Raw genomic sequence first — 18,680 nt, 5'->3', positions numbered from 1 at the left:
AAAGAGTACTCATTTATTAAAGGATTGAACTTAACATTTTGACCAAACTTAGTTATTAGCAATTTTTAAATAAAGGTGTGAGGCATCATGGTAGAGGGGAGGACACTCGTGCAGGAGCTGGATCTGGTCTCAGTCCGGCTCTGCAGCCTGGGATAAGGTCCTTCCCTCTGAGCCAACAGTGTCCATTTGGTAGAGAAGGGTAGGGGCAGTGGGGATGACGAACTGCACTTTCCATCATCCCCTGATGCTGCTTCTGACAAAACTACTCTGTTAACCCCAGAAAATAAAATGCGATAACCTTTAACTCCATAATTTCATTTTTGGTCATCTATAGTCTCAGAAAAAATTCCTAAATACAAGAAAAAGTTTTATCTAAAACTGTAAACTGAATTATCTGTTTGAAGTTTTCAACTGTGTGCTTCATTGCTTGGATTAAAAATGTATCAAAATTAAAAAAAAGAAAAAGAAATTGAAAACCACCCAAATGTCTATGAATCAGTTTACTATAGGTTCACCCATTACTACTATGAAACTAGTAAAATGATGTTAATCTAATAGCACTATATATAATAAGCCAATTCCACATTAAGTGAAGAAAGTAGGACAAAGATTATAAAGACAAAATTATTTCAGTTATGTTTTCTTTGAAAACCTATGCATAGATAAAGAAATGGAAGACACAGAAATGCTAAGGAGACTACAAGTGGAACTTAAAGTCCTTTCCCCCTTATTTTCTAAAGTTTCTCAAATGAACATGTTTCACAATGGAAAAAACACTTAAATTTCAGTTTCATTTCCAACATATTTGTTGCCCAGTATCACATTTTGGATTCTATCTTTTGCACACATCCTCTCTAGGAATACTATACTAAGATTAAGCTTGAAAATATCATGTCAAGTCAGGATGATTATGTTATTCTGAAAATGTAAACCATTACAAGAGAAACGATCTGGCTGAGAAAAAATTTAAATATCTTTATTTTATTTAATTAACAGACCTTAATACTACTCCTGCAATACAGTGTATTTATATATACTTGTTGAATAATTAAGTTAAATTTGCTCTTATTTCCTACTTCTAAAGAGTTGTGTCTCTTCATATTACCTGGAATACCTAAAAATTCATGTTTAGATTGTCATGGACTTACAACCAAGAAAATTAAGATCTGCACAAATCACTCCTGTCCTAGTATCATCAGGGACCTTTAGTTCCCATATACTTACCATAGTCAAGTCTGGGAACAAGCAACACTTACAATATCTCGAGATGTCTACAAACCTCAAATTCTAAAATATGGGAATTTAAAATTATGGAAGAAAAACTGACTCAAGAAACTTTGCCATCGTTCAGATTTAACTTCTCAATTGTTTGCTTATCTGCATTCCTTCCAAAGGGATTTTACGTTTTTTCTACACACATAAGAAGTTCTCGGGACATGCTAGTTATATGTACAAGTAAATTAACTTTACAAATATGTGAAAAGACCTACGTTAACTTCAGGAAGAATAACAAGAAAAAAGGTACCACGCCACAGTTTTAACTTCACTGTTTTAATATCATGAAATACAAGTACAAAACATTGTACAAGTATACTTTTTACTACACGGAGATGGAATAATACATTTGTGGTTTTACCAGATTCTGGAACACCCACTACTAGCCACTGTATAAATACCTGTCCATGGGGGTTTTCTACTATTTCTATGAGGCTTTATCATAAATAAAAAAAGCTCACAAATCTTTTCAACCGTTGCAGATTTGTATTTATCTTAATATTCCTGTTCAGCTGCTTTGGAGAACTGTTAAATACAAAATTGCCTTAGCCAAGAGTTTTAAGTGGGTAATTTTGTTATTTCGTGTTGGCTGAAATCTCCCTTATGTTGGCATTACAAAGACACTGAGCACTTATATAAGGTAAGAAAACAATGTTGTCTCCATAGCTCTCTTACTGTTTAGGAAGGCAAATTACCACTTCCTGAAAAGTACAGGATATTATAATAGATGTTATCGGCTAAGCAGTAATTCATGAAACTCCAATTATGTAAGACAAATAATAGCAACAGAGGAACACAAAGCCATACATATACTAAAGAAAAACAATTTTGCAAATATTCAAACTATTTTTCCTACTTCTAAACTGGTTTAAATACATCAAATAAAGAAAAAATAAACTGCGCTAAACTATTCAGAATTCAGCTTTCATAGCATAGCTCAGTTTTCAGCTAAGATTTTTCTTATGACAAACAAAATAATGATGGAAGCAGCATTTACTTTGTTGGAAAAAAATAAAAATAAAAATACTGCTGATTCCATAAAATATTTGAAACTAATTTTGTTTCTATAAATAAATAAAATGGTGGTTACCTTTTTTGAAAGTTTTAATAATCATTCCTACTGTTAAAAAACAAATCAACCTTTAAAGATAAACTCTGGAATATTTGAAATAACATGTTTAAAGTTTTAATTTTTCTTACTGTTAAAAATCAAATCAACCTTTAAGGACAAACTTTGGGGTATTTAAAGTAACGTGTTTGGAAAACTGAACCCCATTTTTCATTGCCAGCATTATGCTTTGTTCTTGGTGGACTCATCTTTGTTTCTTCTTTTTACATCCCAGTTATAAACCCTGGCCATATCTGTAAGAATTGTCAAAGAAAATGCAAATGCAGGTCTAAAGAGAACATATGCAATGACTAAGCACTCACACACTGAATCAAAGACAGAAATCACACACAAGAAATACTGGTGACAAACCGTGTTGTGAGCCATCTTGCTATAATATCATTTGCTAAGAAATTATTGGAACAAAATTCCACCAAAACCAAGTCAAATCAACTGTTTAGTGTATCTAGTTAATGACGGTATTAAAATTAACAAATACGTCCTCAACACTGTCAAGTTTTAAAGATAGCCCCACCCACGAAATTTCAAAAACTGTTCAAACTATATCCTGATATGTAATATTTAAATTAGTACAATTTAATTACCAGTAATTTTATCTCTCACCTTCTCTTTGGTTTAACAGGACATTCACTCAAGTTATTAAGCATCTACATCTTTTCCTTTCCACAGGCAGCACCCTGCATTAGGCCCTCGCATGTCAATTATTTCTTTTATGGACCCCACCTTTGGTGTTTTATCCAAAAAGTCACTGTCATACTCAAGGTCATCTAGACTTTGTCCCATGTTATCTTCTAGGAACGGCACAGTTTTTTTCCCTCTCTGGATGAAGTCTTCCCATTACCAGTCACATGCCAACCCCTGCTCCAGGCTGTAATGCCTGCCATGTGCTACATGCAGTGAAGAAGAGAGAAAGCATAGGTCCTACACTTGGAGAGCTCCCGGTCTGGCATGGACAACAAACAAAGCACTATGTGAACCGTACTAAGTAAGCGTGGAGGGACAACACACCCTGAAGTGGTTAGAAAACGTCCAACAATGTTCTGATACTTGAGCTGAAATATGCAGGACAAAAAGGAGTAGCCCAAGGTAAACAGGAGGAGACCACTTCAAGTAGGAGGAACAAAGTGGGGAAATGCAACGGGTATGGCACATTTGAGGGGGTGAGGATAATAACTGATTGGCGTGATTTGGAACCCGGGGTGCACTGGCGGAGGGCCAGGGCCAAAAGAGGTCAATGGCCTGAAAATAAGGACACTCTTCTCATTAAAGCAATGCAAATAAGAACGCTTCCTCCTTTTGCTTCTTTTTAAAGAAAGGATACTGACTTCTGTAGTAGTAAATTGATCTCGAAGAAAGTCAAGGTCTTCCTCAAGAGAATCAAGATTCTTTGTGGCAGTCAATAAATTCTTTTCCAACAATGCCTGAGCTTCATCAATATCATATTCAAGCATTACATTAGCCTGAAGAGAGAAAGTCATGACAATTACTAAACACTTACACAGCACTGTGTAGATCAGAGCAGGGGATGGGTAAACCTTAGCCCTCGGGCAGAACCCAGCTGGCTGTCTTTTGTCCCCAGTTTTGTTGGAACCCAGCTCTTCTCCACTCAGGCTTTCATGCCAGGATGGCAGAGCTGAGTAGTTGTCACAGAGACCGAGTGGCCTGCAAAACCAAAAATATTGACTCGCGTTTTACAGAAGTTTACTGACCCTGGGTTAGAGAAAATATTTATTTACGTTCTATCATTTACCCCTCATAACTACCCTGGTGAGGCACGTTATCTTCATCTTTACAGTTAAAAAAACACAGGGTCAGAGGCCAGGTTGCCTATGCTCACATAACTAGTAAGCAAATGGGAAAATCAGGAGAAGAACCAATACGTTTAGATACCAAATCCTATCTTTCTAAACTGCATAACACTTGAATCCATTGACATAGTTGTTTCTGAGCTTAAGCTACAATAATTTAAAAGTTTTCATGTATTACCTACATTTGATTTGATAAGGAAAACAGCTCTCACTGTCCCCTCCCTACCTCCGACAGATGCCAGGGACGAAGGCCAGGTATTCTGAAGACCTGGTGATACTGTCCACACTTGAGGATGCAGGCACTCTGGAGGTGGGGGCCATACCTTTCCCAGCTCTGAACAACTCCCCCCACCTGACTTACCTCCGGGCATTTCCTAACCCACTTTACTCATCTGACAAATGGAATTTCAAAATTACTCAAGGGGTTGTTGTAAGCATTAGAGAGACAGCATGAAAGTGTTTGGCACAAAGTTGGTGCTCCATAAATACCTAATGACTGAATAACCCAATCCATGATAATTAGAAAACTGTACACAAATTCAGATGGGACAAAAAAAATATTCAATGAAAAGAACATGTCTCTCCAATACCAGAACCACAATCTCATTCCTCGGTGTCAATTGCTGTTGTTTCTTACTATGTATTTTTCAGAAAATTTTTGTACTTTGGATACTTTTAATAAGAAAAAATTGAATACATTTAAAAACACTTCATTTGTGTCAAAAAAAAAATCCATCATTCATTTACAAAGTACCCTGTGCCAAGTATTTCTCCTTAGTTGATCATTCATTAAACAAGCACACTTGAAGTCTAAGAGGCATCTCAGAACTGACATGCCCAAACACAACCCCACGTCACCCAGCAAACCTGCTAGGCCTGTGCTATGCTCTGAGTGACAAATATTTTTCCTGCTGTCTTTTAACTTTGCTTATGATTTATAACTTTTGTGGCCTAAGAAAACCATCTTTATTCCAGGGTTACAAGATAAGTCATCTAGGATTTGGCCTAAACTTGGATGGTTGAGTATTTCATGGAAGTATATGACCATTTGGAATTCACCTGGTGTGAGACAGGTGGGCTAAAGCTGTAATTCTTACAGAGAGCCCCCCTTCATCCCAGTCTAATTTATGGAATCACCTTATCCCCACTTGCTGATGGAATGTGGGTCGAGAGAAAGAGAAGCCAAGGAGAAATGACTCACCCCTAGGATTTGAGCCACTGGGTGAATAGCTGTTCTACTTACAGACCAAAACTAAACAAGGATGGGAATTATGGTTGTAGAATTAAACGTACAAACTCTGAAAATGTTACAACTAACAAAAATCAGGAGGAGAAACTAAGAGACAGAGAAGTGAGTTTCTGTGTACTAATCTGTCCATCTTTCCACAGAACTAGAATGCCTCTCAGGGGTGATTCTACAGGACAGCGGCAAGGGGAAACCCTCGCAGTGGGGAGAGCTGAAAGCAATACACTTGGCTTGCTACTTTGTATGGCAACTTGACCTATGGACAGCTAGTTAGATAGTCAGGAATGGCTTGGCTGGTTGGTCAGGGGACTGAGAAGAGTAAATAAGACAGGAAAAATCAAGGCAAGGTCTAGGAAATAATCTAAAAGTGAAGTATATAGTTTAAAAAGTAGACTCCAACCTCAAGGTTTTTGTAATCATCTTTCCCTTGTAAGTTTAGAGAGATCGTTCTAAAACTTCTAAAGTCCTACTGGGAAGCAGAATTTATCTGAGGCTATTTCACTTCTATTGCTTTTCCTTCTGTTACATTTCAGAGGTGAAGCATTAGCTGGCGGGGAAGCAGGCCTTGGCCATTTTTGCTTGACTGGGAGAGACTTGAGCGTGTTTTGGCGGGCAATCTTCACCTCCCCCTCCTCCGAATTTCAGTCGGTTTCTGATGGACCACTTGAACTCCACCCCTTCATTCCTTCTACAGTCAAAGGGAGATAAGCATTTGACACAGCTCAAACAATACTGTCGTACACTAGTTTACAAATGTCAGCCCAGGAAGCTGTGGCTATTCCATTTACTTACCCCCAACCACAGACACACTTTATCAGTAGGAGGAACGGAAGCTTTGCAATACAGGTTATCTGCCAGTAAGAACCTGGTCTCCAGTGAACTGGTGGATTCCTTAAAAAAAAAACGACAGTACTGTAAACAGGCGAGTTTAATGCCAAGATTGTAAAGGAGAATGCCCACAGTCGGACCTAAGCCATTTAAAGCAGGACCATCATGCAAACCAAGTGTAGCAGTCAAAGAAACGAATGCTTGCAGCTAGATGGTGGGGCACGGAGGGCATGGATTCTGGCTCAACTACCTACTACCTGTGCAACTTTGGCATATGGCATAACTGCTCTGTGCCACAGGCTCCTCATATGGAAAATAAGGATAACAAATAGTCCCTACACCAGTGAAGGCCGCCACAATCAGTTTACATACACACACACACACACACACACACACACACACACACACAGTGCCTGGTAGAGTAAGCTCTATCCATGAGGTAGCTATTATTATTTTTTCAGTGCTTCATGCCCAACCCACCAATTTTCTGAAGTCTCTTATAAAATTTACCACATAAAATAATGTACTGGAAATGCAGTTATTCTACCAGTCAAGTAATAAATCATATACAGAGGGTGGTGCCAAAAAATGTATGCATGTTTTAAGAAAGGAAAAACCTGTATTAGAATTGTAGTAGTCAATATATACCAATAATGAAGATGAATACAAGTCATGTATTGCCATGTTTAAATGGCAAACTCAGTATATACACATATACATAATCTTTAAATACAACATGCCTATGAAATTTAATTTTTATAGCCTGCTTTTATTTAGTGAGTATTGGCTCAAGATTCAGGTTCTCGAATCGAGTTCTGCCAGTAATTAGCTATGTGACACTGGTCAAGTGTAACCTCTGTAACTATATCCTCAATTGTGAAATGAGAACCTGAAATATAATTTCTAAGATTCCTTCTAGCTCTGTACTTCCTAGACTCAATCCTTAGTCTGACAGAGAACAGTAACAACGACAAGACTTAGATGCTGCCACCTCAAAGTAAGACATCTTCTTGTACCCACCATAATTTCAATTTGCACTGAAGTTTTGCACATACTATATATAAATAAAATAATCCCAGAAGTGTGGGCCCTAGAATTAAACCTGATTTGGGGAGGGGAGCCACAAAGCCACGTTCATCAGTCAAGTACACTGTCCATAACATCAGCGCATGTGCTGAAGAAGGCTGTATGGATCTTCCAGGAACCAGTCAACGAAGACGCACTTCTGCTGAAGTATCCTGTTCGCTCGTATTTACAAACAAAAATACACTTACTTTTTTCTTCTGCATGTATTTTAGAATTTCTAAAGTCTGCTTAATTTCAGGAATCTGACCTTTCAGTCTGTGAATCAGAAAAAGATGAACTTAGCATTTTGCAGCAATAATAAACACCAGGGTACAGTCTTACAAGCCATGCATTTTCTACTGATATCTTCTTGAGGACTCCTTATAAATATAAAACATTTAAGACATTTTATATTTAAGGTGTTTTGTACATTTTTATTAAAATATCTATGACATTTCAGATATTTCATATATAAATAATTACTAAGACATTTAGATATGACAGCAAATATTTATGGAATGCCTACTGTGTACCACACCCTGTTCTATGTCAAACACCCCATCAGTATTTAACATTTCTAGAGCAAACCATATTCCACAGAGGTGATTCAGAGGTTGCACATTTGATTAGAAGTGCATATTTTAAAAGGACTAATTTTAAAATAACATGCATTCAAATATTATATTACAAGTTTGAAACCACCAGACACCACCACCTCCATGCTCCTGGTGAGTACCCTTAGGACACAGACATGAACACCACAGCCAGTGAAATGCCAGCCAAGTGCAGTGACAGCTGCCCAGTGCTTGTGCTTGTCACACTGCAAGAAGTGTGCAGTGTCACCTAAATGGGTACACAGCACATTATGATGTGATACACTTGTGATTCTTTTAAGCTTTGGGTAATTTTTCATTAACTTTTATGTTGATAAATGCTATTTTATTTTCAAGTTGGATAAAACTACTCTTAAAATTATAAATGGATCATTGGTTTGAACACAAGAAATTTAAGAAAATAATGATGGGCATGATGGGAATGATCAGACTCAAAAGGTAAGTTATATTATAGCTACTAGCAAAACTGCTAGCCTGGAAAAACTGGATATCTACACACACACACACAAAAAATGAATCTAGACACAGACCTAAAACACTTCACAAAAATTAAGTCAAAATGAATCACAGACCTAAATGTGAAAACACAAAACTATAATGCTCCTAGCAGATAACACAGGAAAAAATCTAGATGACCTTGAGTGTGGTGATGACTTTTTACATAAACACCAAAAATATAACCCATGAAAGAAATACTGTTTCCCCGAAAATAAGACCTAGCCGGACAGTCAACTCTAATGCATCTTTTAGAGCAAAAATTACTGTAAGACTGGGTCTTACAGTAATTTTTGCTCCAAAAGATGTAGTAGACCTGATTGTCCGGCTAGGTCTTATTTTCGGAGAAACGGGGTAATTGATATGCTGGACTTCACTAAAATTAAAAACTTCTGCTCTGCAAAAAACATTGTCAGGAGAATGCAAAGAGAAGGCACAGATTAGAAGGAAATCTTTGTAAAACACATATCTGGTAAAAGACTATTATCCAACCTATACAAAGAACTCTTAAAACTAAACGGTAAGAAAACAAACGACTTGATTGAAAAATGGGAGAAAAAGACCTTAACACATGTATCACCAAAGACACAGATGGAAAATAAGCATATGAAAAGATGCTCCACAGCAAATGAATGAAGGAATTGCAAATGAAAACACCGAGATACCACCACACACCTATCAGGCTGGCCAAAACCTGGAACACCAATAACACCAAATGCTGGTGAGGATGTGGAGCAACAGGAACTCTCATCCATGGTTAGTGGGAATGCAGACTGGAAGCCACTCAGGAAGGGAGTTTGGTGGTTTCTTACAAAACTAAACATACTCTTACCATAAGATCTGGCAACCACACTCCTGGGTATTTACCCAAAGGGGCAAACTTATATCCACACAAAAACCTCAACATGGATGTTTATAGCAGCTTTATTCCTAATTGCCAAATTTGGAAGCAACCAAGATGTCCTTCAGGAGGTGAATGAATAAATAAACTGTGGTACATCCAACAATGTAATATAATATTATCAGCACTAAAAAGAAATGAATAATCAATCCATGAAAAGACAAAGAGGAACCTTAAATGCATATTCCTAAGTGAAAGAAGCAAAAAGGCGACATACTGTATGATTCCAACTACACGACATTCTGGAAAAGACAAAACTGTGGAGACAGGAAAAGGATCACTGGTTGCCAGAGTTTGGGGGGGAATGAAAAGGCAGAGCACAGAGAATTCTAAGGGCAGTGAAACTACTCTTGTGTGACACTATAACGGTGCATACATGACATCATGCATTTGTCAAAACGCACAGACTGTACAACACAAGAGTGAACCCTAAAGTAAACCATAGACTTTAGTTAATGATCATATATGAATACTGGCTCATCAGTTGTAACAAACGAACGACTCTGGTGGGGAAGTTGATAATGGGGGGAGCTGTGCGTATTTTGGGGAATGGCTACCTTCTGCTCAATTTTGGTATGAACCTAAAACTATTCTAAAAAATAAAGTCCATTACAAAATAATTTTAAAAAATCACTAGCAACTGATTCCCAACAGAAATTAACCTCACTGACAAGAAAATAAGAGATAGGGGTGGCCGGATGGCTCAGTTGGTTAGAGCGCGAGCTCTCAACAACAAGGTTGCTGGTTTGATTTCCGCATGGGATGGTAGGCTGTGCCCCCTGCAACTAAAGATTGAAAACGACGACTGGACTTGGAGCTGAGCTGCGCCCTCCACAACTAGACTGAAGTACGACTTGGAGCTGATGGGCCCTGGAGAAAGACACTGTTCCCCAATATTCTCCAATAAAAAAAAAGAAGAAAATAAGAGATAAAAATATGCTGATGCTGAAAACACTCAAAGTCATTTAGAGAGGAAAGAATAAAACTTTTTTTTGTCACTGAGGTTTAGCTCTTTTTTATTATATATTATATAAGACCCGGTCTTGTATTATAGTAAAATAAGACTGGGTCTTATACTAATTTTTACTTCAAAAGACACATCAGAGCTGATTGTCCCACTAGGTCTTATTTTCAGGGAAACACGGTAGCTTAGAAGGGAAGTAGACCAAGTCTTCAAAAGGGGAATAACAATAAAGGAGAACTTTCTAGGTGTCTTTTTCTCCCTCTAAATTTCCCTGGGTGAATCACAATACGGAGCCCATCACTGCTACAGGGTAGAACAACAGAACTGGCCAGAGGCAGGGAGGTCAGGCTGAGGAGCTGAAAAGACATCAATGGCCATCAGCAGTCTCCCCTCCCCACTCCCACATGCAGGGCTGACAGTGAAGACAGCCAAGGGCAGAAGAACAGAAAGAATCCCCCACAGGCCAAGTGACTTGGTTGGGGAGAAGAAGCACTTGTCCAATGGCCATGCCCTACATTAGAACACCAGCAGCATTCTTCCTACCCCTCAAACCAAGAGGGACTTCAATTCCTCCCACCCCCACATACATTACTGGCCAAAGTAACTAATGCCCTTCAGAGACTATGAGCTGACAGGGAAAATAAATGATAATCTGATAAACTCACCTACAATAAAATAAAGACAATAAACTCTATCAGATGAAATAAAATTAAATACTAAAGAGAAGATTATACAGTAAGTATTTAAAATACCTCAAAGATAACAGATAGGATATTGGGATATGAAGAAGAAACAAGTACATATAGAAGAACCAACCAAAACTAGTAGGTATAAAAAAATGTAATAATGTGCTCGCTTCGGCAGCACATATACTAAAAAAATGTAATGGTTGAAATAAACTCGTGGACAGCCATCTCATTGCCAAAAAGACAAGTTACCAAAGTCAGCAGGAGAAAGGAAATAATAAAAAGAAATAGAGAGAAACACTGAAGTGTCAACATTCACATTAATAGGAATTCTAGGACACAAAGAAAAAAAAATTAACAGATGATAGGAAAAAACAATAAAATAAGAAAGGACAACTGCAAAATTTCCAGTTAAAAATAAAAGGCATACAATCCATGTATCCAAGAGGAGATCGCCACAAGAGAATTATGAAATACTAAAGAACTTTTAAGTTAAAGTTAAATGACAAGACAAGAACAGATTCACAACATACGCAGAGGAAAAGGTTAGTACCCAAACTACATAGAGCCATCTGTTGCAGAACAACTTAACTATGCCCCAAAATAGTTTTTGTTGCATAGCTGATATCACAGAGGTGAAGGAAATTCCAGAAAGAAAGAAGAGAAAAAAAAAAAGAGAAAAAAAAATGAAAGGGGAAAAGGTGGACAGGGCTTTGATTTGAGCAGGATTCAGAATGTGGCCCCTGAGAAACAATACACCTACCAAGAAAGGCTCCTGCTGGCTAACTGGGCTCAAACTTAAAAACAGAGCCTAGCAGCCTTTTCTAAACAGAGGGCCTCTCATTCACAAATTTCTACACTTACCTCCTTTTCTTTTGAGCAAGGTTGAGTTCCATAAACTTATACTTCTGGTACTGTTCATCCAGCTTCTTTAGGACTACATCTGCCGTCTCATTCCCAGGCTGTTTCATGAAGGAATCTACATCTTCCTTTAGTGCCAAAAATAATACATTTAAAACATTAGAATATATACCTCTAATCTGATTTTTTACTTCTTTAGCTCAATTTATGAAACACAGAAGAAAAGAAAGCTCGTGTTCCCTTTTCTTCAAAGGCATGTTTTTAACTAAAAAAGTTAGAGACAATTTCAGTGCATATACATTTTTTGTAGCTAATTTATTCTTCCTCCACTTTCCTCTTTTTTTTATTTATGTATAGAGAAAGAAAAATGACTTTGCCTGCTTTATGCCTCCCCCATGGTGCCCTAGTAGTAAAATATGAACCTAGCTAAAAAAGGATTCCACAGGTTGCGTGCCAAAATTATTGATTTTGTTACTTAAATTTTTAACTCAACAAGTTCTGCCATATAAATCATGCTAAATGTGGTCCTTAGGTTCCCCAGGAAAGCCACAAATACCTCCTTAAGTATCAAGTGGTTGAAATAAAGTAAAACTAAAAGGCAAACAGAGCAATCTTTTATAACAGGAACACTAAGCAAAAGAAAATCAGTAAAACCCAGTAGCATTTTTTACCTGTATAGTACATGCGGCTCCTTGAAGAAAAGCTAGTTAATTAGATAAGGAACTAGATGAAAATAGATGGAAACTTTGAGAGTCTGTAAGAGACTTCCAGTACTTTGAAGAACTTGAGTCCTACATTGTAAGTTAAAGTCAATCATCTTACGGTTTCTGGCATCTCTACATCATTATTCTTATTCATGCTTACTAATTGTAAAGGACTATTTTAGCCAAAAGAAGAAGAAAAATGAAGAGAAACACAGCAAGAGCGTGAACTATGAAGCCATCAAACTAGAAACACAGTAAAAGAAATTATAAAGGTGAGGGAGTGGCAATGGCTGAACTCTGCATGTAAAATGGAGATACCATCTTCCTGGAGGTAGTAAAACTGCAGGAAAGAGAAATAAGTCCCAGTTTCTAGCACATGCGGACATGCTACTAGGAGCTTAGAGTGTAGCAAGGAGAATTAACTATAGTAGCATAGGTTGGTGGTTAAGAGACAGGGCTGCCTGGTTAGAATCATGGCTTCATCACATACTCAATGTGTTGAGCCCAGGGAAGTTATTTAACCTCTGTCTCAATTTCCTCATCTGTAAAATTAAAAAAATAAAAAAGTATATTTTCCTCACAGGGGATTGAATGAGTTAGCATGTGTAAAACGCTTAGAAGAGTACACAACAGCTTGTAACTGATAATAAACATTAGCTATGTCTATGACACAACGTACTAAGGAAACATGAAAGTGCCAAGAATTCCATTTGGGGTACTATCAGGAAGAACTACAGGGAGATTATATCTGAAATTAGGTGTGGAGAGATGAAGAGGTCAGCAAATGGACAACGGGGAAAGGAACAATTCAAGCAGAAAAAGAAAACAAATTACTACACCACTGGGAGATATGACTAAGACAAAGGAATGTGAAAAGGGAGAGGTCTGACTCCTAACCAGTATGGTATATTGCCTATCATCACAGAAGCCAATATACAGTCGGCCCTCTGCATTGGCGGGTTCTGAGTCTGTGGTTTCAACCAACTGCAGTTTGAAGATATTTGAAAAAATTTTAACTTGTTGCTGACATGTACTACTTACTCCCTAAAGAATGTAGTATAACAACTATTTACATAGCATTTACATCTTATTAGGTATTATATGTAATCTGGCGATGATTTTAGTATATGGGAAGATGTGCACGTGTGTAGGTTAATACAAATACTACGACATTTCATATATGGGACTTCAGCATCTGCAGATCTTGAATGAGGGTAAGAGGGTCCTGGAACCAATCCCCCATGGATACCGAGGGACCACTGTATATTAAGCATCAACTTGCAATACTGAAAGCACATTCTCTGTTTCTCATAGCAACTTTGTAAGTATTGTCATCCCTAGTTCTGTTACGGAAACTGAGGCTCAAAGCAGTAAAACAATATGCTCAAGACTAAGCAGCAATTATTCTTTCTATAACACCATGCTAGTCCCATTAGTTTGGGAACATAATTATGTAAAATTTGGATGGCTTATCATATCATGTTGGTAGAAATTTTAAGGTCTAGAAAAAAATAACCCATAGAATTTTAGGGGAAAAGGGCACTTTAAGATAAGACTTTTTTAAAGTCCTCAGATAAAGTTTGTCATCCTGAATTAGATTTTTGAAGCTAACTCTAGCTGAGCACCAGGATGAAGCATTTAAGGCACTATGGAAATACAATTTGACATCTAGTTATGAGTTTATACTATGTGTCAGGCACTGTGCTAGGACCAGGAGAAAATGATACTGAGCAACATGATGACCTGCCTTTCCTCCCAGTAGCAGAGCAGGATGTGTACATAGAGGGGCTCTCGAGCCCCACAGACTGCCCAAGTTCAAATCCTGGATAACTCACTTACACCCTGTGTGGATCGGAGGAAGTTATTCGAGGGCTCTGTGCCTCAGCTTCATCATCTACAAAATGGGGGTAACATTACCTACCTCCTAGAGTTTTGTAAAAGCATTAGGAAAATGCCTGGCACTCAACAAATGTTATCTCATTACCATTAGTTGAGAGATAAATGTAAAGAAATAAATGGCACAGCTCAGGGAGGAAATACGAAATGACTTAACTACAAAACTGAATCAGCAAATACAAATATGCAATATACAGTGCATATAAAAGTAGTTTAAGTAAAAGTAATGGGTCTTTTGAAGGAGATATGACTAAGACAAAGGCAGAGATAAGACAATATAAGTACAAACCAAAAGGTCGAGAAAATTCCATTAAGATTTTATAGTAGCTCAGCCAGAACTGAGTGGGGAAAACATTCCTCCAAGGCAAGAGACCACTGCATTCCTTTAACAGACTAGGCTTCATTTCCTATTCTCAGCCATCCAGGGCACAGACACAGGTACAAGACCTCATCTCCGGAGTGGAGGCAAGCACAGAATAACCAGCACTTCTAGGCTGAGTCTCAAGCTTCTCACTGCCTTCCCTTTTCCAGGCAGCAGGGGATGAATCCTGGTGTCTAGTAAGGAGTTAGGGGGCGCTCCCTCAGACCGCCCCGCTCCCGAGTCCTCCCTCCCCAGACCCTCTTCTGTTTTGGGGCCTTCTCGGACTGCGTTTCCCCTGGGGCAGGTCCCAGCACAGCACACAGCACAGTCCGTCCACGCACGAAGCGCGAGAGGGGACGAAGCGCTCTCTCGCCGGACCTTCAGCTCAACTCCTTCCCCCAACAGTCGAGGCCAGGGTGGGGACTGGGAAGGAAGGGGTCGCGGCCTAGCGTCAAGATGCCTAGGACCAGCGTATCTCTTACCACAAACACGGCTTCAGGAATCCCTAGGTGGTACCGCCGACCGTTTCCTGCAACCACTTCCCCTGAGCCACAAGCATCTTTAGCGGCCGCCATCTTGGGTAAGCAAGCGCGCGACTAACCGCCTTTCCAGCCGCCAGCTGCCGCGGGTCCGTGATTGGCTCGCTCACACCTGCAGGCCCGCCCCTCCTTTGTGAGTCTGCGCATTCGTAGGCAAACAGGAAGTAGACGCTCCTTCTCCTCCCTCGCGCTGTCGCCCATCCTGTGGGTGCTGATTGGCTGCACACAGGTGAGTGACATGTGTGGAAGGGCTGCGGAGGAGAAGCTGGTTGTGCAGGAAGGACCAATACGGACTCCTGGAAAAAGGGGTCTCGGGGATTTTGTGGGTGGGTAATTTACTTGCAGCCATTAAAGGAGATGGGACTCATATATCCAAAGCTCTGTCTCCTCAAGGGAGGCTTAGCCATTCATTGTTTTTATACACTATTTGGTTCATTGCACGTTGATTTCTTCTTTGCAGTTGGCTGCACCTATCCGGTTGAGTACCTGTCAAGCTCCTCCTGTTTATGGCTGCATCTGCAAAATACTGCTATATTTCAACATTTAGCAAGAATAGCATTTAGTAAGAACCAGCCAGACCTTGAGACCCTTGTCCCATTGCTCCCTGAGATTTCCCACTCCTCATTGTTGGGAGGATGGGGACAATGGGTCATACTTCTGTAAGTGGTTGCTATTGAACATGGATGAAGTACATGTTTGAGTTAAAGGAGTGCAATTCTCTGGCTGCCTGACTTATGAAAGCCTTGGGGTCCCCTGGGTTCTGGGAGTCCTGAGAACAGGAGTGCATAAAGAGCACTACTCTCACAGGAGACGTGCCATAACAGACAACTCAGAAGCAGGGGAAAATATAAAAAAAACATAAAACTATTAGTAGTGTCAACTGAAAAATAGTATTGACTAGGTGTTTCGGCACCAAAAGGAATATATTTGGGGAAAAACAAAGGGTTATAACCCATTGCATGCAGACATGGCAAGCCACATGTATACTCGGGCCTGCCTGTAAAGATGGAAGGGTATTTATAGAAGAGAAAGGGGAGTTAAGGGAAGGGGAAGTTACTACCATATAAACATAGAGTTCTTCCTGTACGTCTCTAGCTGTTAGAGTGTCAGAACTCCTCCCAAAAGCCCTAGTTCTTCCCATAGACTCTACTGACTAATTATGTTCCCTTAAAGTTCCAGTTAGTCTTTACCAGTAATTATATAATGAAATACACTAGTAACTGTTCAAAACTCCAAATAAATGGAGAGAAATTAAAGAATGCCTGAATGAATAAATAAGTGGTTATGCTGTGTTCATGATTTGGAAGTGCTGATATTGTTAAGATATCTGTATGTCTATTTTCTCCAAATTTAACTGTAGATTCAATGTAGTCCCAGTCAGTGTTCTAGAGGACTTTTTTCCATAGAAATTGATCAGCTGATTGTAATATTTTCCTGGAATTCAAAGAGAACCTGAATACCTGAAACAATCTTGAAAAATATGAATAAATATGGAAGACTAATACTACCATACTTTGAGGCCCAGAGAAAACTATGATAATCAAGACAGTGTGTTATGGGACAAAAGATAGACATTTGGATCAAAGGAACAAAATAAAGTGAAAAATAGACCCATAAATATGTTGTCAATTGATGTGTTTGTGTGTGTGTGTGTCTAGTGGGAAATAAATCTTTTATTGAAATTTTAACTTGTGAATTAATGCCATATGTTGGGATTCTGATTTAGTGAGATCAAAGTCATGCTTTTGATGATATGGTTCCTCACAAGGAAGACCCTATTATCCACACATTTTCTTTATTTTTGCAGCGGCTTAAAAATAAAAAATCCTCTCATTATTCATATTCATTTTACTTTTTATCTCCAGATGCAATTTTTATTATTCAGCTAACTGTCCCAAACACCCCCAATTCACTGATGCCTTTTTTAATTATAGTTGACATATAATATTATATTGATTTCAGGTATGCAACATAGTGATTCAACACTTATATAACTTATGAAGTGATCACCATAATAAGTCCAGTATTATCCAGTATTATAAACAAGTCTAGTATTATCTAGTATCATGTCACTGTACATAGTTATTATATTATTGACTATATTCCCTTATGTTGTACTTTACATCCCCATGTTATCAATTGAATTTTAAGAAATGTACCAAGGCAACCCAAGGGAAAAGGAAATCATTTTTCAAAAATGTTGCAGGAACAACTAGGTAACTATATGGAAAAAGTAAATCTCTACCCTTACCTGTCACCAAACATAAAAATGTATTTTTAGGTGGATCACAGATCTAAACAAAAAACTGAAACTACAGAGCTTCGAGAAGAGAAATGAAGGATATCTTCATGCCATTGGGATAATCAAATATTTCTGAAGACACAAAAAGCACTAATCATAAAAGAAAAACTTGATAAATTGGACTTCAAAATTAGAAAACACCTGCTCAGCAAATGATACCACTAAGAACATGAAAAGGCAAGCCACAGACTAGGAGAAATTATTTGTGTAATATATCTAACAGAATTAATATCCAGAATGTATAAAGAACTATAAATCAATCAAAAACAGTAAAACAGTAAAATGGACAAAACTGTTGGACACTTCACAAAAAAAAGATATTGGAATGGCCAATAAGTATGTGAAAAATTGCTTACTCATCAGAGAAATGTAATTAAACCACATGTTACATTACTACAAAGCCACTAGAATGGCCAAAATTTACAATATTGACAGCAGTAATTGTTGGCCAGAATTTTGAGCACCTAGAATTCTCACACATTGCTGGTGGAATAAAGTGGTACAGTCATTTTTGGAAAATTTTTGGAAGTTTTAATTTTAGACAAACACATACTGTATGACCCACCCATTCTACTCCTAGGTATTTACCTGAGAGATATAGCGACAATCATCTATAAAAGACTTGTACAAGAATGTTAATAGACCTTGTATTTGTACATCAATTTAAAATTTAGTTTAAAAATGAGTATGAAGCAATATATTTTCAGATAAACAAAAACTAAGTTTATCACCAGCATAACTACACTAATGAAATTCTCAAAGGTGTACTTCAGGAAGAGGGAAATGATTCCAAGCCAAGAAGGGATGGTAAACAAACAAACAAAAAACCTAAACACATAGCTAACTAAATCTAAGCAAAAACTGTTTCTATAAATACTAATACTTTTAATTTCAGAGGCTAATAGAATGGGGCAAAGCTAAAATGCTGGACCACCATAATATATAAGTTGGGTAGGAATGCCCTTGTACTTTAAAAGTATTCTAAGGTCCTTGTGTTATTTGGGAG

The 18,680-nt window shown here is 38.1% G+C and overlaps 1 protein-coding gene across 1 annotated transcript; it reads right to left on the bottom strand.

Moving 5' to 3' along the window:
- Window positions 1-1,532: 1,532 nt before the first annotated feature.
- VBP1 (VHL binding protein 1) lies at window positions 1,533-15,500 on the bottom strand. Its single transcript, XM_019716085.2, has 6 exons — window positions 15,316-15,500; window positions 11,876-12,000; window positions 7,561-7,627; window positions 6,251-6,349; window positions 3,726-3,864; window positions 1,533-2,637 (listed from the first exon to the last, which is right to left on the bottom strand). Exons 1-6 carry the CDS (start codon window positions 15,406-15,408, stop codon window positions 2,567-2,569), a joined length of 594 nt encoding a protein of 197 aa, XP_019571644.1. The 5' UTR covers window positions 15,409-15,500; the 3' UTR covers window positions 1,533-2,566.
- Between the last annotated feature and the right edge of the window lie 3,180 nt (window positions 15,501-18,680).

The sequence above is a fragment of the Rhinolophus sinicus genome, chromosome X, assembly GCF_036562045.2.
Source record: "Rhinolophus sinicus isolate RSC01 chromosome X, ASM3656204v1, whole genome shotgun sequence".
NCBI lineage: Eukaryota > Metazoa > Chordata > Mammalia > Chiroptera > Rhinolophidae > Rhinolophus > Rhinolophus sinicus.
Note: the sequence above shows the minus strand (reverse complement) of the source record. Positions and strands in the feature narration are given on the sequence as shown.

Excerpts from the sequence above, each read along its gene's own strand:
- VBP1 (XM_019716085.2), bottom strand. The coding sequence starts at position 15,408 with ATGGCGGCCGCTAAAGATGCTTGTGGCTCAGGGGAAGTGGTTGCAGGA. Across the intron at positions 7,628-11,875 it reads CTTGCTCAAAAGAAAAGGAG|ACTGAAAGGTCAGATTCCTG; the intron begins GTAAGTGTAGAA and ends TCTGATTCACAG. Across the intron at positions 2,638-3,725 it reads ATTTACTACTACAGAAGTCA|ATATGGCCAGGGTTTATAAC; the intron begins GTATCCTTTCTT and ends CAATTCTTACAG.